The 18,681-nt window shown below is 41.2% G+C and overlaps 1 protein-coding gene across 6 annotated transcripts in view; it reads left to right on the top strand.

Moving 5' to 3' along the window:
• Positions 1-17,453, top strand: part of LOC139575066 (xylosyl- and glucuronyltransferase LARGE2s) — a 232,745-nt gene extending 215,292 nt beyond the window's left edge. For all 6 annotated transcript variants that reach the window (XM_071400041.1, XM_071400040.1, XM_071400042.1 and 3 more), the window contains 12 exons: positions 1,195-1,487; positions 1,734-1,816; positions 2,084-2,207; positions 3,264-3,435; positions 3,626-3,843; positions 4,913-5,038; positions 5,169-5,324; positions 9,843-10,006; positions 10,271-10,549; positions 12,352-12,498; positions 13,305-13,500; positions 14,121-17,453. In XM_071400041.1, the coding sequence (XP_071256142.1) occupies positions 1,195-1,487; positions 1,734-1,816; positions 2,084-2,207; positions 3,264-3,435; positions 3,626-3,843; positions 4,913-5,038; positions 5,169-5,324; positions 9,843-10,006; positions 10,271-10,549; positions 12,352-12,498; positions 13,305-13,500; positions 14,121-14,318 (2,156 nt within the window). In that variant the 3' untranslated portion in view covers positions 14,319-17,453. The remainder of the gene's footprint in view (positions 1-1,194; positions 1,488-1,733; positions 1,817-2,083; positions 2,208-3,263; positions 3,436-3,625; positions 3,844-4,912; positions 5,039-5,168; positions 5,325-9,842; positions 10,007-10,270; positions 10,550-12,351; positions 12,499-13,304; positions 13,501-14,120) is intronic.
• Positions 17,454-18,681: the final 1,228 nt, after the last annotated feature.

Raw genomic sequence — 18,681 nt, 5'->3', positions numbered from 1 at the left:
GTGCCAGGCTTGTAGTGTCATACCCAAGAAGACTCGTGGCTGTAATTACAGCCAAAGGTGTTTCAACAAAGTACTGAATAAAGGGTCTGAATACTTATGTAAATGTAATTTTTCATTTTTTATGAGCTTTGTCATTATGGGGTATTGTGTGTAGATTGATGAGGGGGGAAAAAACAATTTAATACATTTTAGCATAAGGCTGTAATGTAACAAAATGTGGAAAAAATCGAGCGGTCTGAGTACTTTCCGAGGGAACTGTAGGGAGGCGCATGCAAGCAGATGAGGAAATGTGGCTAGGATAGAATAAATGATATATTCTATCCTGCAAAAGAGCGAATGTAAACCAGGGAAAAAACACACTACCCTCACCTGTGCCCAATATATATATATTTTTTTAACCCTTCCCAATTTCGATCTGCCTTAACAATTCACATTTCCTCTTGCTGCAGGATTATAATCCTGCTGTGTGAAACTGGCTCAAATTAAGATACAGCATCTGTACTAACAATCTTGTAGGCTGTTCGAGATTCTAAGATTTCTTTGTCCTAGAATTGCTTCGGTTACTTTCGTGACTTCTGAGAATCAAGCAAGGCTCTTCGGCAAATGTCTGTGCTTAAGTGTTCTTAGGCAGTCTGTTTATGATTGTCAGTATCCTGTTGTAAACAAAAACAATAGACCCTGGACATACTGTCAAACACTCCTAAATCCAATTAAAGATGCGCGCCCTAATTAATACACACACACACAATTTGCATGCAAATCCTCTCACACATACTGTACCTAAGATGACTGATGGGGTGTTATAGTGCAGTCTGTTCACTTCAGCTCTACGGAATAGCCGTAGGAAGCAGTGAATTACTGTGTCCACACTAGAGGACAAGGCTGTCCTTGTACAGTATCAGTGCTGGGTCTGACTGTCTACATATCAGTATTTCTATCTCACCCACCTTCCTCTAAGCGACCAGGAACAGGGTGTGACATTTCAGCTCTGTCGGCCAGCTGCTCCTCAGACAGGGTGTCAAACAGACAGAGGTGGGTTGATGAGAGATAAAGAAGTCGAAATACTATCTTTTCAACACTGCAAGTGAAGTGTACACTTTCTTCCCTCGTGTTATACAACTCTAGAAATGAAAGACTTAATTCAACCCTAATTCTCCTCTCCCCCTTTTTCCCCTTCCTCCCACTCCCCTTCAGATGGGCGTTCTCTCCTCCTGTCCCCCTGTCTGTCAGAGACCCCCGAGGCACGGGTTCTAGAGCGGGCGGTTCTAGAGTCGCGGGTGCGTGAGATGGAGGAGGAGAACAGGCAGATCCGCTTGCAGCTCAACCACTTGCAGGGCACGGCTGGCCAGCCCGCCGACGGCGGTAACTACGGCAATGCGGCATGGGGGGCATCAGCTGACACTGGGCCCGAGGATGTGGAGAACACGGCGGAGGAGAGAGCCAATCACACCGAGTGTCCCCGTTCGCCCACCGTACTGAAGTGTGAGGTGAGCCAAGGATCAGAAACGTACTTTAGCGCAGCTCGGTTTTTTAGCTGTTTGTTTAGCTTCACTGTTTGGTCATTGGTTTTAAGTTGGTATGTCAGATCTACTGTCCGTGGTGTTCGTGTGTTTTGGATAAACTAACATAGACATAAGTAATATGGCTGTAGTGCTAAAAGGTAAACATAGGGAATCGATATTCCCAGCAGTGTTGATGGCATAGCTTGTGGTTAATTCTGCTCTCCTGTGCAGCTGATCCATGTAGCGTGCGTGTGTGCCGGTCACAACGCCAGCAGAGATGTGGTCACCCTGGTCAAGTCCATCCTGTTCCACAGGTAACACAACAGAGCTTCACATACAACTACACCTACTGCTATAGCTACAGCTACACCGGATATAGCAACAGTAGTTGTTTATTCTACTTGATGAATTTTCAACTAATAAGGCTGATGTCAATTCAAAGGCCACTTGTAAAAATGATAATTAATTATTGGACTCATGGGAAGTTGTGACTTTAGGGAAGGTCAGGCCCTTAATCAGAGAGATTAAGCACTTGAGTAGCTCTTGGCATATGTATTTCTCTCTCTCTTTCTCTCTCTCAGGAGAAACCCTCTCCATTTCCACTTCATCACAGACGCAGTAGCCAATCAGATCCTGAGTTCTCTGTTCCAGTCCTGGATGGTTCCGTCTGTACAAGTTAGCTTCTATGACGCAGACGAACTCAAGGTAAATACCCCCCCCCCCCCCCCCCCACTTTTACAGTATTTTCTTTTGATGAGCTCTAGCTCAGTGATGGGCACCTAAGGTCCTCAGGGGCCTGAGTGTCTGCGCTATCTTTTATATCAGTGTTCAGGAAATCATTTGTCTTCACTGTGAGCAACCATTGACATTAAAGGGAATTCCACCACTTTCCAAACAATCAGTTGGCAGGAGAAAGAGAAATCCAGTTGACACAGAGACCATCCTTGCTCTCATTCAATTTTCCTTGTTCTACATGCTCTTTACACTCGCCTTCTCCTCCCTTTCCCTACTCTTACAACAGTGATGTGTCACCTCACTCCTTTTCCTCTCGCCTCTCCTCTCAGTCAGTATGTGTCTGTGTAAATCGAAAAATAGTTTGTGCGTGTTGTGTGCTTGTTCTGTGGGTGTGTGGGCAGGCGGGTGTGTGCGTCTAGCTTTGGCTCTTTGCTATTGATAAGGGGTTCATAAAGTAACATTGTTTCTCAACTCACATACCAACCTGCATTGACCTGCAAGATGACTTGGCTCTGTCTCCCTACCCCCCCGGCTCTGTCTCCCTACCCCCACTGCATCTTCTGAGCTGATTATATTTGCAAATGATTCACTTATGCAGATCCCATTCTGCAGAATCAAGACGAATTAATGATCAGACATGGTTTCCCAGATGCATGCCAAAAGTTGTGCAGGTTTCAGTATTCATTGGGTATCCTGGGTATTAAAACAGATGATATTTTTCAAGATTGATGCTATAGAGTAAACAGTAGTAATGCTCCACTTGGTTCACCTCTGGTTTTAAAGGGTCTTTTATACTAAAGGGATCTTAGTAAACAGATGGGTGTCTGCGCAAGTTAGCTATTTAAAGGAAGGAGAATACCCTTACACACCTGACAAAGAGCCACAGTGGTGTTGCTTCTAATTACATTATTTTTCATACCTTCCAACTTTATATTCCCTTTTCTTTTGAAATCAACATTTTCTGTGAGGTCTAAAGTTCTTCAACCTCACTCTTGCTTTCTCTCTCCATCTTCTCCTCTCTTCCAGTCGGAGGTGTCATGGATACCTAACAAGCACTACTCAGGTATCTACGGCCTGATGAAGCTGACCCTAACCAAGGCGCTGCCCTCTGACCTCACAAAGGTCATCGTCCTGGATACGGACATCACCTTCGCCACTGACATCGCTGAGCTCTGGGCCATCTTCAGGAAGTTCACTGGTATGACCTTTGACCTTGATAAACATTTCTGGTGATTGAAAAATGTATTAATTGGTTTAGTGATAAAAATCCCCCGAGGACAAAAATACCATTTGATAATCTAGTAGTTCAAAATCTGTCTGAAGACTCCACCTCATTACCAGCATTTTAAAATCTGGGAAAATTATGATTGGTGATGCTGTGATTGCAGACAAGCAGGTGATAGGTCTGGTGGAGAACCAGAGTGACTGGTACCTGGGGAACCTGTGGAAGAACCACAAACCCTGGCCCGCCCTGGGACGAGGCTTCAACACTGGGGTCATCCTGCTCTACCTGGAGAGGCTGCGACGGATTGGCTGGGAGCAGATGTGGAGGCTGACCGCCGAGAGAGAGCTAATGAGCATGCTCAGTACCTCGCTGGCGGACCAGGTCTGTTTATAAAATTTTCTAAAATTCTATTCTATCTTTATTCAGAATATTATTAGATACTCTTTAGATCATTTTTTATTTTTTATTTTTCTTGAGCGAATGGTCAGAGTGCCAGAACATGATTACAAATAATTTGTAGACCGCAAATTGACTGCAAGAAGCCCAAACGGATATGTTTGACTAAAACATAATCATTTCAAACCTTGCTCACATTTGTATTCGATCACGTGTCTCTCTATTATGCGTGGAAATATTTGGGAACAGATGTCTTGAATAAAAATCACTTTGTGTCACGTTCGTCATAAGGAGTAGACCAAGATGCAGCGTGGTATGTTTCCGTCCTTTATTTCGGAATAGAAAACTTCAAATAACAAAAACAACAAGACGAACAAACGAAACGTGACGCTAGAATAATGCTTACAGGGAACCATACAGACAAGATCCCACAAGGCACAATGGTGAAATGGCTACCTAAATATGATCTCCAATCAGAGACAACGATTAACAGCTGCCTCTGATTGGGGACCACACCAGGCCAACAAACATATAATTCCCCTAGATAATCCACCCACAATCACACCCCGACCTGTGTTTTTACAGTCTTATGTCTAACAATAAAAAGATATATATAAAAATGTTGTGGTCCAACTAAAACCACCCCCGGGCAAAAAAAAGTTGGGGAACCATGATGTACAGTAGGGTAATCTTATGCCTCAAAGCATACTGTGTATGAGGAAGATGGTAATGTAAGTGCGTAGGACATCTCTAATGAACATTTGGCGGATGTGTCAATGTGAATGTTTACTATTGTGTGCCAGAGTTCTATATGATCTTCATGTTAAAATGAGTGTGTATAATACACTCTTAGAAAAAAAGGTGCTATCTAGAAACTAAAAGGGTTCTTTGGCTGTCCCCATAGGGGAACCCTTTGAATAGCCCTTTTGGGTTCTTGGTAGAACCCTTTTGAGTTCCATGTAGGACCCTTTACACAGAGGGTTCTACATGGAACCCTTTTTTCTAGGAGTGTATTTCACAGGTCTTTAATGTGAGTGGGTAATCTTGTGTGCAGGACATCTTTAATGCTTTCATTAAGCAGAACCCAGTCCTAGTGCATCAGCTGCCCTGCTTCTGGAACGTTCAGCTGTCTGACCACACACGCTCCGAACAGTGCTACACAGAGGTGTCTGACCTCAAGGTAGGGCTATGCAGTGAAATACACACACACTATAGCAAAATCCCTCAATTCTTTCCTTATGAATGTACTGCATCTAGTCATCTGGCTACCGGTCACCATGGTACTGTAACATGTTCATGTCCCGTGTCAGGTGATCCATTGGAACTCTCCTAAGAAACTTCGTGTGAAGAACAAGCATGTGGAGTTCTTCAGGAACCTCTATCTTACCTTCCTTGAGTACGATGGGAACCTACTGAGACGAGAGTTGTTTGGCTGCCCCAGCCAGGCCACCTCAGAGAGCGTTCGGGTGAGTAGAACATTACCATAACTTTAACCATAATTAAGTGATGATGCCTTTGAAGCCGGTGTTTGGCATGGGTGTTACGGCAAACCGCGCCAATATATCCTCAACACCCTAGCAGAGCTGGTTAGGCTGTTATGTTATCAAGAGTGTTGGTGACTGCAACTGTGCTGCTGGCAACAATTTGCACTTTTTGACAATGTTTACTGACACCGGCCATATTCAACGGGGGATGAGCGTTCATAAATCCGTCAGAGTTGCACTCTGGCACACTCAGACGAGAGTGTTCTGAAATCGGAGTAGATAGACGTAGCTGGTAAATCCACTCTAGCTATCAACAGTTGTCACAGTGACTTTCTATTGAAATCATTACTTGCATAGGGGAGTCTTTTAAGACATGTAGATAGCTAGCTAAACAATTAACCATAATCCCAACTCATGACATTACTACACTGCATGAATCTTCAGGTAGCTAACCAACCAGGTTCAATGTTAGCTAGCTAACATTAGGCTTTAACTAGCAAAGCAAATGGCTCTGAGATACAAATAATAAGATCATACATGTAACTTTAGCCAGCTAACGTTAGCTGGCTAGCAAACAGTACAATTTAACTTGAAATGAAAACTACTTTCTGTCAAAAATAGAAACGTGTAATATCTTAAAATGTACCTAGCTAAACTATCTTACCCATATACATCATGGATGGACGCCTCTCCATATCACGGATGCCATGGTTGCCTTTAGTTTAAAGATGTAATCCGGAGACAGGTGTTTTCTCCAGCTCCTTAGCTATCAAACTCTAATTCCACTGATTTCAAAACTCCAGAAAGTGGAGAGCAACACTTGTGCAGTTCTACTACGTGATACATAAAAAAAGTTGTCTTGGACAGGATTACCTACAAATACTGACCAGCTCAAATAGACAGAAGCGGGCTATATGGCAGACCAATCCGGACTCATCTCTCGGCATGTCCAACCCACTCATTATCTCAGCCAGTCATGGCTAGTGAGAGGGTTGCCTACTTTTTCTTTGGCTAAACCAAACTAGGCTCATAATTTAATAATTGTATTTGTATTTACAGACAGCATACAAATCTGTTAAGGCACATTAATGTTCACATGGTCCAGAAGGCATTTCTTTCAAAAAAATATATATTTTGATTAAAAAGGTTTACATTCAAATGGCTTTCCTGTGAAGTAGTGACCCGTGACATACACCTAGTTACCTGAAACGAGTCACATATTTTAATTAAAAACATTATTTTGATGAATTTATTTATACTATTTCATCCTTCCACAAGATACAGTCCCGACACACATCTAGGGTTGCTTCTCAAGCCGCCTGGTCGTTCGTTCTATCGGTTCAGTTGTCAGACGCGACCAAGTCATTCAGTCTTTTTGTTTTGTATCTATGGATGCGATCCAGTCGTTAATTTTGAAATGTTCTATTGCTTTAATGGCTAGCAATGTTTTTATCCTTTGCTTGCTAGCTAGCCAACTAAGGCCAGTGCAGCCAGAATAACAACAAAGTAGCTTAATTTGCATGTGTTTAAGGTGTTTTCTAGTGACATTTATTTGGATACATCATAACAATGAGACTTAAAGCAGGCATGATATACAATGAGTAATATAATCAATTAGTTAAAAAATACAAAGATATTATAAGACAAAGTAAATAAATAGTAAAAATAATTATACATCTTCTGGATTGTTTATGGAGTTGTAAAATTAGCTGTCTTCCACAATTGATAGGAAAAGTTATATTATAAAATGTAATTGCAGATTCCTTAACGGAGTAGCATATTTTCTCTAGCTTGAGATGTTGCTTAACTTCCTTTGTCCAATGGTTAAAAGTAGAAGGAAATCGAAATTTCCACTTATAGTATAAGACGTCTAGCTAGGAGAGTAGTAAATGTTGCCCAAAACTGTTTAGAGGGGCCTCCTGTGGTGCCACTCCAAATAATGCAATAAAGGTAGAAGGTTCTGTAGGTCTCTCCAGTATATTAGAAAATGTCTCAAATTGATATCCAGAAATCTGTCCATTTCGGACATGTCCAAAATGTGTAATGAAGTAGCAGGAGCCTGCTTACATCAGTCACAATTGGGATACATTTCTGGTCTTATCTTGGATAATTTTGCATTTGACCAGTGCAGCCGATGAACTATTTAAAATTGTATTACAGCATGTCTTAGACATATAGATGAAGAATGTTTTCTCTGAAGCATACTCTGCCAAGATTCTTCTGAAAGTTGTTCACTTAAATCTTCAACCCATTGGTAATCTCTTAAGGATCCGCCCCTTTTTTTTCAATTTACACCTAAAATGACATGCCCAAATCTACCTGTAGCTCAGGACCTGAAGCAAGGATATGCATATTCTTGATACCATTTGAAAGGAAACACTTTGAAGTTTGTGGAAATGTGAAATTAATGTAGGAAATATAACACTAAATCTGGTAAAAGATAATGCAAAGAGAAAAACATGTATTTTTTTTACCATCATCTTTGAAAAGCAAGAGAAAGGCCATAATGTATTATTCCAGCCCAGGCACAATTTAAATGTTGGCCACTAGATGGTAGCAGTGTATGTGCAAAATGTTAGACTGATCCAATGCACAATTGCATATCTGTTCAAAATGTTGTATCAAGACTGCCCAAATGTGCCTAAGTGGTTTATTAATACATTTTCAAGTTTATAATTGTGCACTCTCCTCAAACAATAGCATGGTATTCTTTCACTGTAATAGCTACTGTAAATTGGACAGTGCAGTTAGATTAACAGTAATTTAAGCGTTCTGCCCATATCAGATATGTCTATGTCCTGGGATTTTTTTTGTTACTTACAATCTCATGCTAATCACACTAGCCTACATTAGCTCAACCGTCCCGCGGCGGGGGGACACCGATCCCGTATAGGTGGTGTTTAAGAGTCCATGGAATCCAGATTGTGCGCATTTAATAACTTATAGATCAAGTGTATGCCCCCTTTATAACAGTTCACTTTAAAAATATAATCTAGAAGGAAGGTAGAGGGCGTGGTGGCAAGTGACTAGAGTATGAAGATACAAAACTACGCAATTGCAGTTATCTAAAGAAATGGGATCTCGGAATATATATTTTTTGTACTAACTGTTCAAAAGATGCAAAATCCATATCAATGTACAAGTCGTTCAGTGAGGAGATCCCCTTTTCCAGACCAGATATGAAATGCACGGTCTAATAATGATGGAGATAATGTATGGTTGTTTAATAATGGGGCAGAAGTTGAAAATTCACTGAGACCAAACGATCGCCTGAACTGTTTCCAGATTTTTGAAGAATGATTCACAATAGGGTTTTTCGTGTATTAGGAAACAAGCTCAGCTAATGCAAGTCTTGAGCAGAGTAAGGCAGCTAAGGAGGTGGGGCCACAGGATGAGATCTCCAAGATAAATAACTATAAAAACGTAATACATTAATTTTAACAATGTTAATTATACCGCCCAAAGAAAAGAAAGTTAATCCCAGTGTTCAAGATCCTGTTTCAGGCAGAGTATCAAGGGAGGGAAATTGGCTTTATATCGATCTTTTAAATTGTTTGTGACCCACATTTAAATCTGTGTAGTCACTCTTAAAGGCACACAACTAAAATAAGTTTGCAGAAGGATTAATAGGCATCAATTAACTTTTTTGTAGATTCACTTCATACTGAGGCGTGATTGATTTCACCTGGCATAGAAATTGTGCTCTCTTGCCAGGACACTGTTGTTCAGAGGAGCTAGCCAACAACACAGCTAACACACTCCCTTCAAACTGAAGCTGGAAAGACTGAACTAGCTGCACTTCCATTAGTTTTACCTGCTTTCTATTGACATTTCTTTGGATAGACCCCAAAAAATTATGCCAGCTGATTCATGATTACGACTGGCTGAGAAGCGCTGCCTGCCTGTCTCTCGTACTGACTCCCGACACGTTCATTACTATGGGACAGCTGGAGATCGAATTTGAAAATTGAAACAATGTTGCAAATGTCGGAGAGACAGACAGCAAGGTCTATACAAATCTCCGCTGTTGAAAACTAAATGTTAGTCTAAAAGAAATGTGAGAATGTTTAGATGCTATTTATAGTGGAGATCAAGTTCATAAATTGCCTGGCTGGGCTGATGAGACAGTGGATTGTGCAGCCAGATGGAACAGAGTAAATGGGCATTTTAACATCATAGATTGAGCCGGTGGTAACTTGTGGAATAAACACCGTCTGGAATTCGGCTTTAACCAATCAGCATTCAAGATTAGGACCACCCATTGTATAACATTTAACAAACCACTCCCTACCACCTCAAGGAGGTTTTAATATTCACCATACCTTTATTCACTATACTATGATACCCATGGACATCCAGCCAGAAAACAACAGAGTGTACAGTGCCGCATGGTCTCGTCACCTCTGACTGCATGGTGTCATGAAACCATGTTAGCCTATTAGAGGGAATATTTACAGTCTAAACATTGGTTTTGACCTCCCTCTGTCCATCCCTCTCCAGTTACAAGGAGCTCTGGAGGAGCTGGATGAAGACGACCAGTGTTATGACTTCCGGCGGGAGCGAATCACAGTGCACCGCGTGCACCTCTACTTCCTGCAGTACGAGTACACGCCCGCCGGGGATGACACAGACGTCACGCTGGTCGCACAGCTCTCCATGGACAGGTAAAAACTCACCTTATAGCTCTGACCCTACTGGCATTTGGTTCACTAGTTGTTGGGGATGTAAGCATTAATTCATTATTACGATATGGCTAATGAGTGCAACTCTCTACAAATATGATTGTATTTTGCTTTTTTCTCTACTTTCTCTTCCTCTTCCCCCTCCTCCCCATTTTTCTTCTCTACTTCCACCACTGCTTTTATTGTCATTATGTACAAAACATCTCTATCTCTAATACTCTATTTTATGTCATCTCTATTTCTCAGGTTACAGATGCTGGAGGCCATATGTAAGCACTGGGAAGGACCTATCAGCCTGGCCCTGTACATGTCAGACGCTGAGGCCCAACAGTTCCTGCGTTACGCCCAGGCCTCCGAGGTGCTGAAGAACCGTAAGAACGTGGGCTACCATATCGTTTACAAGGAGGGACAGTTCTACCCCGTCAACCTGGTGAGAAATGTGGCCCTGAGGAACGCCAACACACCCTATGTGTTCCTGGCAGACGTGGACTTCCTGCCCATGTACGGCCTCTATGATTACCTCAGGTGAGTTGTAGTTTTTCCTGGAGATGTTCCATCACAAACATAGATAGAACACTGGCTGATATTTGTTTAATATATAGTCATTTAGCAGCCATTTTAATCCAAAGCAATTTACAGACAACATACAGTTTAAGTTGCAAGTTTACATACACCTAGATTGGAGTCATTAACTCGTTTTTCAACCACTCGACGAATTTCTTGTTAACAAACTATAGTTTTGGCAAGTCGGTTAAGACATCTACTTTGTGCATGACACAAGTAATTTTTCCAACAATTGCTTACAGACAGATTATTTCACTTATTATTCACTGTATCACAATTCCAGTGGGTCAGAGGTTTACATGCACTAAGTTGACTGTGCCTTTAAACAGCTTGGACAATTCCAGAAAATGATATCATGGCTTTAGAAGCTTCTGATAGGCTAAATGACATAATTTGAGTCAATTGGAGGTGTACCTGTGGATGTATTTCAAGGCCTACCTTCAACTCAGTGTCTCTTTGCTTGAAATCATGGGGAAATCAAAAGAAATCAATCAAGACTTCAGGAAAAAAATTGTAGACCTCCAAGTCTAGTTCATCCTTGGGAGCAATTTCCAAACGCCTGAAGGTACCACGTTCATCTGTACAAACAATAGTGCGCAAGTATAAACACCATGGGACCATGTAGCCGTCATACCACTCAGGAAGGAGACGCATTCTGTCTCCTATAGATGAACGTACTTTGGTGCGAAAAGTGCAAATCAATCCCAGAACAACAGCAAAGGACCTAGTGAAGATGCTGAAGGAATAAGGTACAAAAGTATCTATATCCACAGTAAAACGAGTCCTATATCGATATAACCTGAAAGGCCACTCGGCAAGGAAGAAGCCACTGCTCAAACTGCCATTAAAAACCAGACTACGGTTTGCAACTGCACATGGTGAAAAAGATCATACTTTTTGGAGAAATGTCCTCTGGTCTGATAACTGTTTGGCCATAGTGACCATTGTTATGTTTGGAGGATAAAGGGGGAGGTTTGCAAGCCGAAGAACGCCACCCCAACCGTGAAGAACGGGAGTGGCAGCATCATGTTGTGGGGGTGTTTTGCTGCAAGAGGGACTGGTACACTTCACAAAATAGATGGCATCATGAGGGAGAAAATTATGTGGATATATTGAAGCAACATCTCAAGACATCAGTCAGGAAGTTCAAACTTAGTCGCAAATGGGTCTTCCAAATGGACAATGACCCCAAGCATAATGGCTTAAGGACAACAAAGTCAAGGTATTGGAGTGGCCATCACAAAGCCCTGATCTCAATCCTATAGAAATGTGTGGGCAGAACTGAAAAAGCGTGTGCGAGCAAGGAGGCCTACAAACCTGACTCAGTTACACCAGCTCTGTCAGGAGGAATTCACCCAACTAATTGTGGGAAGCTTGTGGACGGCAATTTAAAGGCAATGCTACCAAATACTAATTGAGTGTATGAACACTGGGAATGTGATGAAAGAAAAGCTGAAATAAATAATTCTCTCTACTATTATTCTGACATTTCACATTCTTAAAATAAAGTGGTGATCCAACTGAACGGAATTTTTTACTAGGATTTAATGTTAGAATTGTGAAACTGAGTTTAAATGTATTTTGCTAAGGTGTATGTAGACTTCCGACTTCATGTATGATGTTCATATATGGCCCATGTGGGAGTCGAACCCACAGCTAAGGTGTTGCCAGCAATGCATTCCAACCAACTAGTGGCAGCTGTGGCTCTAGCTGATGTACAGTTTTGGTTGTAAATGAATGGTTTCTTTGTCTTATCCCCGCAGAAAGTCAGTGGTCCAGTTAGACATGGCCCACACTAAGAAAGCTCTGGTGGTACCGGCCTTTGAGACGCTGCGCTACCGCCTCTCCTTTCCCAAATCCAAAGCTGAGCTGCTCTCCATGCTGGACATGGGGACCCTCTACACCTTCAGGTACACCAGCACTAACAGCTCACCCCATTGGTCAGTCTGGCTTGTTGATCAGGAGGTTTGATTGGCCCTTCTGAAATAGATGACATACCTTGGAGCATCCATCCTGATTTTGATACTATATTTATTACATTGATACTTTGAAGTCATTTGATATGTGCAGTTCCAGTCAAAAGTTTGGACACCTACTCATTCAAGGGTTTTTCTTTATTTATACTATTTTCTACATTGTAGAATAATAGTGAATACATCAAATCTATGAAATAACACATATGGAATCATGTATTAACCAAAAAAGTGTTAAACAAATCAAAATATAATTTATATTTGAGATTCTTCAATGTGGCCACCCTTTGCCTTGATGTCAGATTGGACACTCTTGGCATTCTCTCAACCATCTTCACCTGGAATGCTTTTCCAACAGTGTTGGAGTTCCCACATATTCTGAGCACTAGTTGGCTGCTTTTCCTTCATTTATGGTAGTGGCAAGACAGAAGCCACTCCTCAGTAAAAGGCACATGACAGCCCCCTTGGAGTTTTTCAAAAGGCACCTAAATGACTCAGACTAACCAAGATTGAACTATTTGGCCTGAAATTCTCCAAATCTGTTTTTGCTTTGTCGTTATGGGGTATTGTGTTTAGATTTATGAGAGAAAAAACACGATTTAATCTATTTTACAATAAGGCTGTAACGTAACAAAATGTTTAAAAAGTCAAGGGTTCTGAATACTTTCCGAATGCACTGTATGCAATCTAGTTCAAAACTATTATTAACACACCTGTACACCTCTTTCTCCTTGCCTTCCCAGGTATCACGTCTGGACCAAGGGCCATGCTCCTACCAACTACGCCAAGTGGCGGACAGCCACCACGCCCTATAAGGTGGAGTGGGAGGCGGACTTTGAGCCCTATGTGGTGGTGAAGCGGGACTGTCCTGAGTATGACCAGCGCTTCGTGGGATTTGGCTGGAACAAGGTCTCCCATATCATGGAGCTAGATGCACAGGTACAGTATGGAGGATAGTGGTGGTGTGTTAAATATATATATTATATTCTTCCTCCAGGACACATCACACCACATTACATTTGTACACACTAGGTAGACCAAACAACCATAGCAGACAAGACGGGCAGACAAAGAGATGTAGTTAAAGTCTGGATACACTTATCTGTTTACGGCTTGTTGAGGAGAAAAATGGTTGTTAAAGTTATTGTTCACATTTTATCCTCAAAGACTCTACTCCCAAATAATCTGCACATAATAACTCATTTTAATTTAAGTTGAATTCAAAACCTCAACTCATCTTTGGAATTCAGTTAAGGTTATGCTAATGATTAGAATAGATGTGATTCGCGGTAGACCTCTGATATTAGGTTTAATGCTTTCGCTGAGTCAGGAATAATAGCTATTGTAACGGCCCATAAATCAAAGTCAAGCTGTGACCTTTCAGTGTTCAGCACCTAAGAGCAACGTTTGTGACTTTGTTTCTGGAGTCTTAAATTATTTCAGTCACAGCTGGGACTGCAGAAGAGTGTTAGCTACGTAGCTAAAATGTGGTGTCTGTTGTACACGGACCATGTTCAATAAGCAAATAAAATAATACATCCCCCCCTCCCACCCCCCAGGAGTACGACCTGATGGTTCTGCCCAACGCGTTCATGATCCACATGCCACACGCACCCAGCTTCGACATCTCCAAGTTCCGCTCCAGCCCAGGCTACCGATACTGCCTGCAGACCCTAAAAGAGGAGTTCCACCAAGACCTGTCCCGGAAGTACGGCGCAGCCGCCCTCAAGTACCTTACTGCTCAGAGGAACATCTAAACCAGGACTCCTAAGGGCCACTGGGCTTCATACCTAGGGCCCCAACGGCCCCCATGCTGCTCCCTGGCAAGTCTAAAGCGGTTTGGGAATACTGGCAACTATCAGCCAATATCACTACTAAGCTTGAATAGCTTTAAAGTCTTGTAGAACATTCTGGAGATGTGTTAGCTTAACTTTCTGGGGTGGTTTGGGCTGGGATGACCCACCCAACTATGCTATAATGGGTTATGACCCAAACTGGAATAAAAACAAAGAACCAAACAGATCAGACATGACAGTGGTGACAAGATATTGGGCTCACTGGGAATAAGTTTCTCTGAAAGGGATGAGTGGTTGACTGCTTTAAGTCTGGGAGAAAGTGACAATTATCATGATTTGTTCTGACAATCAGGGCCTTTTCTGAGGAAAATACATCTCAAACCAATCTGTCCACATGGGATATCTGTACCTGGAACTCAAGGACAGGAATTTGGGGAAACGCAGAACTGAAAGAAAAGGAAGTTGCATCTTCAAGGGGATGAGTCGGGAATCACGTTCGGAGTGACCAATCAAACTGGAGAAACGTTTTAAGCCTTATAATTTTCCATTATATTTAATGATCAGTATTTTTCTCAATGTAAATGATTATCAATTATTAACAAACAAATATGGCATATACACCACCAGTCAAAAGTTTTAGAACACCTACTCATTCAAGGGTTTTTCTTTATTTTTACCATTTTCTGCATTGAAGAATAATAGTGAAGACATTAAACTATAAAATAACACATATGGAATCATGTTGTAACCCAAAAAGTGTTAAACAAATCAAAATAATTATATTTTGGAATCTTCAAATAGCCACCCTTTGTCTTGATGACAGCTTTGCACGCTTGGCATTCTCTCAACCACCTTCACCTGGAATTATTTTCTAACAGTCTAGAAGGAATTCCCACTTGTTGGCTGCTTTTCCTTCACTCTGCGGTCGTACTCATCCCAAACCATCTCTATTTGGTTGAGGTCGGAGGATTGTGGAGGCCAGGTCATCTGATGCAGCACTCCATCACTCTCCTTCTTGGTCAAATAGCCCTTACACAGCTTGGAGGTGTGTGGGTCATTGTCCTGTTGAAAAAACAAATGACAGTATCAATAAGCCCAAACCAGATGGGATGGCGTGTAGCTGCAGAATGCTGTGGTAGCCATGCTGGTTAAGTGTGCCTTGAATTCGAAATAAATCACAAACAGTGTCACCAGCAAAGCACCCCCCACATAACACCTCCTCCTCCATGCTTTACGGTGGGACATACACATGTGGAGATCATCCGTTCACCCACACTGCGTCACAAAGACACGGCGGTTGGAGACAAATCTTCAATTTGGACTCCAGACCAAAGGACACATTTCCTCTGGTCTAATGTCCATTGCTCATGTTTCTTGGCCCAAGCAAGTCTCTTCTTATTATTGGGGTCCTTTAGTAGTGGTTTATTTGCAGCAATTTGACCATGAAGACCTGATTCACAGTCTCCTCTGAACAGTTGATGTTGATGTGTCTGATACTTGAACTCTGTGAAGCATTTATTTGGGCTGCAATTTCTGAGGATGGTAACTCTAATGAACATATCCTCTGCAGCAGAGGTAACTCTGGCTTTTCCATTCCTGTGGCGGTCCTTATGAGAGCCAGTTTCATCATAGCGCTTGATGGTTTTTGGGACTGCACTTGAAGAAACTTTCAAAGTTCTTAATTTTCCGTGTTGACTGACCTTCATGTCTTAAAGTAGTGGACTGTCGTTTATCCTTGCTTATTTGAGCTGTTCTTGCCATAGTATGGACTTGGTCTTTCACCAAATAGAGCTATCTTCTGTATACCCCCTTGTCACAACTGATTGACTCAAACACATTAAGAAGGAAATACATTTCACAAATGAACATAAGGCACACCTGTTAATTAAAATGCATTCTAGGTGACTACCTCAAAGCTGGTTGAGAGAATGCCAAGTGGTTATGGCAAAGGGCGGCTATTTGAAAAATCTCATATGAAATATATTATGATTTGTTTAACACTTTGTTGGTTACTACATGATTCCATATGTGTTATTTCATAGTTTTGATGTCTTCACTATTATTCTACAAGGTAGGAAATAGTAAAAATAAAGAAACCCTTGAATGAGTAGGTGTCCAAACCTTTGACTGGTACTATGTGTTAATTTTAATATTTTTTCTTTGTGCATATATTTATCCCCTTTTTAAGCCAAATATGAGCCCAAATTCAGCCCACAAATACAAGTCACTACTGATTGGGACCACTGCAACCAGACCCAATTTTTTTTTTTAAATGGCAACAAAAAAAGCACCTCGCTAGAAATTAAATGGCTGCAAATAAACGGCCTGTTGAATTGTTAAAAATCACTTCTGAAATTCCATGAGCGATTGGAGTATTACCAGTGCCATGTCTAGATGAGTGATACACTGTTATGTGCCATCTACTGTAACAAACCTTGTCATCTACCGAACATTTCCCCTTTCCTTTAAAACTTCATTCCTTTTTCTATTTACCCATTCCTTGTTTTTTTCGTACACCTTTTAGAAACCCACTCCTGTTCTCACAAACCATCCCTTTCTCTAATCCCAACATGCTACTACTACTGTTTTAAACACCACGCATAATCATGGGACAACCGGGCAGTAACAAATCAACCTTTCAACCCCAATGAACCTACCACTCCAAATACCAAATAATAGGTATACAACTACAGTCACAAGAAACGGCACAAGTGTTCAAGCCTATTTGCTACTGTGATGACTTTGTAATGACTGAACGGTTACATATGTCACTATGGGCTGGGCACATACCCTACATGGCTACTATGGGTTAGGTACATACAGAGCTGCCATTGACTTGGCTACCAAGAGATGGATCCAGACACCACCTCCCCTGCCACCTTCCATGCCTCGCACAACCCCTGTCGACTGTTCTGATTGCAGTAAATGCTAGTGCCTTTGCTGTATTGTGTAACTGGATATTGATTGTACTGCTGTACGTTACCAATGGGGCCTGAGGATAGTCAGGCACTCTATTTATTATTGTCGACTCAAATCAATCATATTTTTCTATGTAGGGGACAAAGTGCTTTAAATAAATCTGCCCTTTTTCTACCAGTTTGTCTGAGGTTTGTGTCCATTGGAACATATGTGGAACAGATTGAAGGATATGGTATCACCTCTATAAGTGTGGGATTATATACACATGATTTTATTTTCAGAGTTAATTGGTGTTAAAATAGCAAGGATTCTCCCCTTAATGTTTTTATAAGAAGACATGTCTGCAATGGAAATGACTTTATGAAAGCAAATAAACACACACACAAGGAAGGGAAAACAAAACAAATTGTAATTCTTTGTCAGCTGTTTGTTATCTTCTGTGACATTTATTTTCCAGCCTGAAAATGGAATATTGTCTCAGATGTATTGCTTGTCTTAAGGAAATAATCTACTGCCAGGCAGGCAGTTTTTTTTCTTTCAGATAATATATAATAAAAATTGTTAAGTCAAGCATTTCTTCATATCCACTTCGCCATCTCCAATATCTTCAGAAACAACAGAGGCATGTTAATAATAATCTATGAAAATAGTTGTCACTCCACTGCATAAGCAATAAAAAGTCAGATGTTTTCATATTACAAAAGGTAGAACAGGTCACCGAGATCTATTGATTGGCGTTCACTCACAGAAGGCACAACTGATCTACAAATCACCATCATCTAAGCATGACGTAAATTGTTGCATATGGATCATTCAAAGATTAGTGGGGAAAAAGTGAACTAAAAATGATGTACTTATACTAAACATTTAATAAACGTATCAAAAAGACTGGACATTATGCAAGAAAGTATCTGTATTCTCCTTACAAGAAAGATAAAATCTAGACGGTAGGCAACAAAATTCAGCCTAGTGTATATATTTTTTTTAAATTATCATTTTTAAGTCCTATCAAACCATTAGACTGACACATTAAGTATTCAAAGATGAGCAGAATTAAACAATGAATTATTTTCATTGACATCTCTTGACCTTTGAATGACCCTGGCAATGACAACCTGGTAGTGATAACCATCTAAAGACTCGTTTGACCTCTCAACATATAGAGGGAAGCCGGTAGAGGGAAGTGATTTAGTCCATCGCGAATAGATGCGATGCTTCTTTCAAAATGAATGAAACGCTTTATGTAAACCGTCATGACACTTTGTAGGACAAATTTACACCACCCTCACTTTCTCCTTCCCTCCATCTGTACCTCCTTTCCTTCCTCCCCCTCTCTTATCTGCTGGCTAATAATGGAGTGCTGGATGTGGTCCTTTATGACATTATGAATCATCTTGTCCACTGC

Source organism: Salvelinus alpinus, chromosome 5 (assembly GCF_045679555.1).
Source record: "Salvelinus alpinus chromosome 5, SLU_Salpinus.1, whole genome shotgun sequence".
NCBI lineage: Eukaryota > Metazoa > Chordata > Actinopteri > Salmoniformes > Salmonidae > Salvelinus > Salvelinus alpinus.
Note: the sequence above shows the minus strand (reverse complement) of the source record. Positions and strands in the feature narration are given on the sequence as shown.